At 35.4% G+C, this 8,359-nt stretch overlaps 1 protein-coding gene across 1 annotated transcript in view; it reads left to right on the top strand.

Annotated features, from left to right (window-relative positions):
* Positions 1-8,359, top strand: part of KIAA1033 (KIAA1033 ortholog) — a 56,924-nt gene that overhangs the window by 4,518 nt on the left and 44,047 nt on the right. The window contains exons 3-8 of the mRNA XM_015567578.1: positions 436-526; positions 1,124-1,191; positions 3,249-3,331; positions 6,203-6,245; positions 6,708-6,811; positions 7,593-7,713. Of these exons, the coding sequence (XP_015423064.1) occupies positions 436-526; positions 1,124-1,191; positions 3,249-3,331; positions 6,203-6,245; positions 6,708-6,811; positions 7,593-7,713 (510 nt within the window). The remainder of the gene's footprint in view (positions 1-435; positions 527-1,123; positions 1,192-3,248; positions 3,332-6,202; positions 6,246-6,707; positions 6,812-7,592; positions 7,714-8,359) is intronic.

The raw sequence follows: 8,359 nt of genomic DNA, 5'->3' as shown, positions 1-8,359 counted from the left end.
TCCCTGGCATATGCCTTGACTGGGAATTGAACCATAATCTCCTGGTTCATAGGTTGACGCTCAACCACTGAGACATGCTAGCCCCGCCAGAACTAATTTTTAAAAAAAGCTTTGAATTTTAAAAATATCTTGGGTTTCCTTGCCCCTGAGCAATCAAAACTCTCAAAGAAGTTGGTAAACTTCCATCTTTTTTTCTCTACCTTTTTGATAATGTGTTTGCTTTCTGTTCTCCCATGAAATAATGGGAGGATGTGATACAAAGTAAAGGCTAAAGAAATCCAGAAATAACTTTGACTATTAATAATACTTCTGGTACTCCAAAGATAAATTGAGTGTATCTGAATTGTAAGCAGTTTTTGAGTGAAATTATGTATAAATGATGTAGTCCTTTTCTTATTATAAATATGGATAACTAAGAGAGCCTAGTAATTTAAAAACAAAAGAGCAACTTGTAAGATTATTTTAATTTTTTTAAAACAGGCTGAAACTAAATTTTATAACGGTCTCTTGTTCTATGGAGAAGGAGGTAAGTTTTAAAATTTCACATTGTAGTGTTGTGATACTGAGATTGAAATGAACAAAAAGTTAACAGACAATTCTAGGACCACCATAATGTATTAGTGTGAGAAAATAAGCATTCAGATTTTTTGTTGCTTTGCTCGTTTGGTGAACAGGTGATAAGAAAACCTGAGTGATGAAGCAGCAGCAAATTCTCTAACGTCTATTTGTGATATGTTTATTTCGTGCACTGGTAGGGTCCCTAGCATCTGCCTCCCAGGGCCTCCTTCCTTTCCCCTGGCCGCCCCGCTCCCTGGTCGAACTCCCGGAAGAACTCCGGTCTCCGGTTGAGGGGACAGTTTGCATACTATGCTTTTATTATATAGGATAAAGCACTGTAACTACATAAGAATTTTCCTTGAATTTATTAAATAGTGAAACAGATGGTTACTTTCAATTGTATAATTAATGATTTTCTCATTTTTCTCTTCAGTGTAAAAATTCTGTTAATGCTATACAGATTAGAAGATGTACTAATGAGTAAAAATCATAGTTTTAGTTTTTGGTGTTGATTGAGTTTATATATAAACAATTGAAATACAATTCTTCATGTTGCCTTTTAAAGTCACAGATTCTAGCATGGTGGAAGGTGATTGCCAAATTCAAATGGGGAGATTTATTTCATTCTTACAGGTAATTGATTTTTACTTTTTATTGAGGTTTTTTGTTGAAAAGTTTGAGCGAATTACACATAATTAAAAAATTTCTGAAACCTTCAAATGCTAAAGATTTGTACTGTGAGGGTAAGACACTTAGTTGGCATTGGATTATAATTTAGGAGATCATACCTTTTAGAATAATTTAAACTTTGTACTAGATAGGAAGAAATCATTTATGTCAGGAAAAGTTGTTTATGGAGATGATTAAGCTGTTACATGAGCAATGGTGAGGTCTTTAAAGCAACTGCACTTGATGCTCCTAACCAAATGTTTCAATTTAGATATTACTGCAAAGTTTTATTTTTGGTCTTTTGGTTTAATTTTTTTCAAAAGAATGAAATAACTTACATTTCTTCTCCACTAAAGAGCAATGCTTGTACAATATGATAAAAGCAAAAATTGGAGCTGAGGTAAAAATACCCAGAATTCCACCTACGTTCTGATTGTTGGATACATGATTTGATTATTTCATTGAATCAAGAATGCTAATATATTGTGCAAATCTTTTATATCTTTATTACTTTTCTTTGGTCTACGTGGCCTAATTTTGAGAGAATTTTGTTGAAATTATCCTGTATTATGATATGGGTCAGTCAAGGTCCAGTCCAGAAGACAGTTCACACAAGATACATCAAAAGAAGAGATTTAATGTTGACAATTGGTTACATAAAAGTTGGAGGACTCAGTGATTGAGCGTTAACTTATGAACCAAGAGGTCATGGTTTGATTCCTGGTCATAGGTCAATGCTCAACCACTGAGCTACACCAGCTGGGCTAAATTGAATTTATTAATCACCATATAGTGATCTTCTTAAACTATGATGATAGTTATTATGTGTATAATATGTAGTTATATAAGTATATATTATTTATAGTAATTAGCTGTAATAATGCAAACAGTCTATTTTGTCTGATATCAATACCACTGCCCCAGCTGTTTGAGTTAACATTTTCTTGATTTAGCTTTCTTTCTTCAATCAATCTTTCAGTGTCATTATGTTTTAAGTGATTAAAAAATATTTATTGATTTTAGAGAGAGAGGAAGGCAGAGAGAAAGAGAAACATTGATTTGTTCCACTTATTTATACACACATTCATTGTTGATTCTTGTATGTGCCCTGACCGGGATTGAACGCACAATCTTGGCATATTGGAAGATGCTCTAACCAACTGAGCTCCCTGGCCAGGGCTAGTTGTGTTTCTTTAAAACTGCATGTATGTATCTGGATTTTTTTTTTATCCAACCTGAAAATCTTTGTCTTTTAATTATCTAATTTATTCTATTTCTATCTTATGTAGTCTATTATATATCTGGACTTGTTTTTGCCTCTTATTTTGTCTTGGAGCATAAAATTTAGAACAGTTACAGGTTTAATCAGGTTTTAAGTATGTTAGGATAATCTGTTTCTATAGGTTTAAAAGTTGAGAGGTTCTGAAAAATTTTTAGGAGGTGTGAGACATGATAGATGCAAGTTCGTTATTTAGTCACAAACATATTCCTGGCATAAATACTGTTTCACTTGCTGTGTGCTAACTCTGTTTATAACTAAGGTTAAAGGTAAACATTTGAAGTTATGTCAGAGTGATTTCTGGAGACTCCTTCCCCTCATTGTCGTACTTTCTAAAACTGGCAGCTTTTGTGCTTTTTCATTCATTCAGATGTTCATTCATTTCTTCATTTGATAGGACAGATATATATTAAGAAGCAGTTGAGGGTTAGCCACTGTGCTAGGCAGTGGATATTCAAAGAAGGAATGAGACTGTCTCTGTTATTTAGGAATTGCATGAGTAAAACAGAAGACTTAAAATAGAAGTATGAATGAAATGTGGGGTCAGACAGGTAGAAATGACCTTGGGGTGTAAGAGATGAGTTAAAAATTGATTGTTTGATGGATGCTTGAAGTTGGCTGCAAGTTGACGAGTTCTTACTTGAAAACTATTTTGTTTTTAACATTGTTAGCCTAAAATTCAGTCAGAAATGGTGACATTTAAAAAGCAACTTTGTAACATATACCCAACTTGTCATTTCAGGAACTGTCTTGTTTTGTTACGAGGTGCTATGAAGTGGTGATGAATGTAGTCCATCAGTTGGCTGTCCTCTATATCAATAACAAGTAATGGATTTAGAAATATTTTTGCACTTATAATAGAGATATAGGAAATGCTTTTCTAAAACTAGCTAATTACCTGAAATAGTTTTTTGTTCACTCATTTCATCCCTTCATTCACTTATTCAGCATTCTTTGAACACTCATTGTAAATACTACTTGATGTGTGTAATAGAAAAATGATAGGTTAATGAGGCAGTTTCTGTCATTGTGAATAAACCCATTATCTATCTGAATGAGAATGTGGATAGAATAATCATAACGAAATTTGATTATATAGAAAAAGGCAACATACCACGTTTTCTCTTTCTAGGCCTTTCCTCCTTCCTTTACATTGACGGTTCCCTAACTCATTACAGAATCTTTGGGAGTGGGAATCTATATGAAAAAATTTAGTGAGTGATTCTGATGATCTTCCAAGTTTGGGGACTACTGCCTTATATAAAGAAAAATGATTAAATTTTCCATAGTCCTCACCTTTGTTATCATAAAATAATTGTTTTGAGTAGTGTTTTAGGCGCTTACACTGGCCACACATCTTCTCTGCATTAAACATGCTTTTATATTATTCCTTTTGAATTTATTCAACTAACTTGTTGAAAAAAATTCCAATGAATTGGAATTATTCTGGCTAAAAATACTCAATTTATATATAGACTCAGAAGTTAGCTTTCCTCTCATTCTAGGTCCTTCTCTTTATTCTGCCTCCCCCTGTTTGAGACTTCAAACGGCACAACACTGTTCAAAGCTGTAGAGTATTAGGTGTCATTGTCTTTATTCTGCTCACTGACACTGCAGAGAAGTTATTCTCCATCACTGCTCAGCAAAATCACATATGCTCACTGCTTAATCATCACTTGTACTTTTTCATTTCATTTTTCCAGCTTCCTTGCATCATTATAGTGTCACTGGATTTTAAGAGATTGTTTATAACTAAAGATGTTAACCATTTCTCATGCATTGCAAATGATATATACTTTTTTAACTTGTTTAAAAAATAAAATAATATGAAGTGATATGACAAAAGAACAAATAAAGTTTTAAAATATAATAGAGAACTGGAATGCATAAATATGTCACTATATATACTTATATACTGTATATGAGGCCCCTAGAACCTTAGGAAATACAAAAGATTCACTGTTAATAACTCATTCTCGAGTTGCCCCCCTTAAAAATCAAATTGCCCCCCTGTGGGGCATGTGCCCCACGTTGGGAATCACTGCCCTGAAGTACGTCTGTTTGACATAAGGATTATTTTAGGCTCATTAATTAAAAAAAAAAAACAGACATGGGAGAAGCTCTGAAAACCAAGGAAAAGTTACTTTTTGTAAAAGGCATTTACATTTGTAAGGGAATCTCCATTTGTAAGAGTGGCTCACTCCCTGTACTAAAATAAAACCTGTTTTTTAAACTTTTTTTTATTAGAGGGATGTTTCAGCCAAGAACCCAGAGATAGAGGGAAAATTATTTTTTCTCCTCTACAGAGAATTAGGCAATACCATATAGCCTAAGTGTATAGTAGGCTATATCATCATCTAGGTTTGTGTAAGTGCACTCTGCGATGTTTGCACAATGACGAAGTTGCCTACCGATGCCTTTCCCAGACTGTATCTCTGTGCTTAAGCACATGACTATTTAATTAAACCTTACAATAAACTTGGTGTAGGTATGTGACTAGGGATTCTCACTTACAAGAAGAGATAACTGAGGCCTAGAGGAATTACTTGTCAAGATTCCATCGCTATTTAGGTACTATTCTTTTGTTCACTAATCCATTCATTGTTCTTACATACCATGCTACATCCTACTCTCTTTTATAAACTGGAAGTCAGTGTTAACTGTTTTTCATTCTCATGTTTTCCCCTCAGCCAGATATTTATGTTCTGTCCTTTCATTGAAACTCTCCTCATGGCACAGGGGAATGAGAGCATAGCTTCCCCAATCCCTGCACTGCAGTACCTAGTGTGTACTTCAGTACCTGGTTTGTAATGCCCCACCACAGCCCTGCTCAAGAAAGATAAAATTTGATTGTGTGTTTAATGTTAAGATATTCTGTCTTGTGGAATATATGTACTTTGATATACAAGCACTATTTTTAAAATATTTTTTGACTTTTAGAGAGAGAGAGAGGAAGGGAGAGAGAGAAACATCCATGTGAGAGCGAGACGTCAACTGGGTGCCTCCTGCATGTACCCTGCTGGGGATCGAGCCCACAACCCAGGCATGTGCTCTGACCAAGAATCTAACTGGCAACTTTTTGGTGCATGTGATAATACCCTACCAAGTGAGCTACACCAGTCAGGGCTATAAGTACTACTTTAAATTATTTATTGTTGAGTAAATGGAATCTCTAGGAAGTAAAATTGAATTATTCTGGGACTTTTGATTTTGACATATCCTAGTTGTATGCACTGTTTTTCAGTAGGGATAACAACTCAGAAATAAACCTGTCTGAAGAGAAGACTAGTCCCCATGCCAGTTTGGGTAGGATAACAAGGATTCTAGTTGGGAATTGGGAAATCTAATAGTTTAGAAAGAAATGAATATCAGTTTTGTTATTTCCCTCTCTCCCTCTTAGGCTTGGTTTAAATGACTAAGATTATACATGGACCACATATTGTCCATGTATATTGTCCACATATCCCTACCCACTGAGTTGGGTATAGCCCAGACTCTTTATGTATAAGTTAGTTCCTTCTTGGGAAAGTAGAAAAGGTAGTAATTTCTTGGATCTCTTAAATTTTATGGACTAAAGTCTAAATAAAGATAAATTCATGTTAAAATCCCAAGAGCTCCTGCTGCTATATGTTTTCCTTAAAATGAACTATGACAAAAAAGGATATATATTTTAACTTCAGTGTTATTTTATTATAGGGTTGCACCCAAAATTATAGAGACAACTGGAGTTCATTTTCAGGTAAAAGTAATTTAACTTTATCTGTAAAACTAGTTTTTACTATATTTTACTTTGGAGTTTGTGTGATCGGGGAGTACAAGTATAGCAAGACTCTTAAAGGATTATTTCTTGAATTGGTTCTCTTTCATTTTTGAAGCTGATGAGGCATCACTGACCCACCATCAGTGTAACTCTTAGTTTTTCCCAGTAGTAGCCCAATGTAGATTCTTCAAGTTGAGTGGAGAGTGAAACAAATCTGTGATATCCTAATTAAGGATGAGATATTGGGCAAAGTGTTTATGTATTTAAAGCTAATTATTCCATCTGAGGATCAGTAGTTTAATCTGTAGCTTAATAAAACTGGTTTACCCACTGTTTTAACTAATTTAATAATTAGCTAAAATGTGTTGAACTTTAAAAATCCACATGAACCTTAACTTCTAACTAGTGATTAAATGGTAATCATTAAAGGTCTTTTGACAGACTATGTATGAGCACTTGGGAGAGCTGCTAACAGTTTTGCTTACCCTGGATGAAATTATTGATAATCATATCACATTGAAAGACCACTGGACTATGTACAAAAGGTGAGCCAATTAAAATATTCTCTTTGTATTAGTAAAAAGTAAACAAATATAACTAGTGCAGATCCTTTAAAAGACCTGAAGGTATATATTTAGAAGGATCTCAGGTCAGATGTTTTTATGAAAACAGTAACCATTCTTTAATTTCAGATGGGTTTGTTTGAGAGTATGATACACGTGTATAAAGCATTCTAAGTCTTTTTTTAACAAACATGTTTTTATTGATTTTAGTGAGAGAGGAAGGGGAGAGGAGAGAGAAACATCAATTGGTTGCCTCTGGCATGTACCCTGACAGAGACCGAACCTGAAACCCAGGCATGTGCCCTGATGGGAAATTGAACTGACGACCTTTTAGTGCATGGGATGATGCTCAACCAATTGAGCCACAACAGCCAGGCAGGCATCCTAAGTCTTGACTACCTTAGGACTCATACTATTTTTCCCTTGGGTTCTATTTAAGTGACAGTTGTTTTTCCTGAGTTTGGTTTTATTTCATTTTATACTCAAGATTTTTTTAAGTCAAGGCATTTTATTTTATTCCATCTATAAGTATTACTAAATGTCTGGTATCTAGAGAGCACCAGATATCTAAATTTAAAATAATATAAAAAAGCATGATTAAAAAATTAAATGTATTGGGATTTTTGTTTATTTGTTTTGTATAGATTTTTCAAATGTATAGCGCCAAAAAAGAAATACAAATATAAAATTTTCATTTCTGGAAAAAAATTAATTTAAAAATTTATTAGGCAAACTTATGGTCTTTTTTCTGATCTTCCACAAGGTTACTGAAATCTGTCCATCACAATCCTTCAAAATTTGGAATTCAGGAAGAAAAACTAAAGCCATTTGAAAAGTTCTTGCTGAAGCTAGAAGGGCAGTTACTTGATGGAATGATATTTCAGGTATGAGAGCTGAATTAGAGTAGAATAAATGGGCTTATATTAGTTGACCTAGTTCAGAATTATAATAGGACTAGAGGCCCGGCGCACAGATCTGTGCATTGGTGGGGTCCCTTGGCCTGGCTAGTGGGGATCGGGCCGAAACCGGCTCTCCAACATTCCCCAAGGGGCCCCAGATTGTGAGAGGGTGCAGGCCAGGCCAAGGGACCCCACCGGTGCATGATTGGGCTGGGGAGGGACCGAAGGAGGGCTCCAGGGCATGTCTGGCCCATCTCACCCAGTCCCGATTGGGCCGATTGGGCCGGCCAGCTGGGAGAGACCATGGAAGGGCTCTGTCTGACTCAGTCCCAATCAGGGCTGATTGGGGCTGGGGAGGGACTGTGGGAGGTCTCTAGGGCTTGTCTGGCCCATCTCGCCCAGTCCCGATTGGCCAGACCCCAGCAGCAAGCTAACCTGGTCAGAGTGTCTGCCCCCTGGTGGTTGGTACACATCATAGCAAGTGGTTGAGTGGCCTTAGCATATCATTAGCATATTATGCTTTGATTGGTTGAATGGACTACTGGATGACCGGGCACTTAGCATATTAAGCTTTTATTATATAGGACAGTGTCAATTTATAAATTTCAAATGCATTAGAAAATATTTCAGT

This window comes from Myotis davidii, unplaced genomic scaffold (genome assembly GCF_000327345.1).
Source record: "Myotis davidii unplaced genomic scaffold, ASM32734v1 scaffold120, whole genome shotgun sequence".
NCBI classification, from domain to species: domain Eukaryota; kingdom Metazoa; phylum Chordata; class Mammalia; order Chiroptera; family Vespertilionidae; genus Myotis; species Myotis davidii.
Note: the sequence above shows the minus strand (reverse complement) of the source record. Positions and strands in the feature narration are given on the sequence as shown.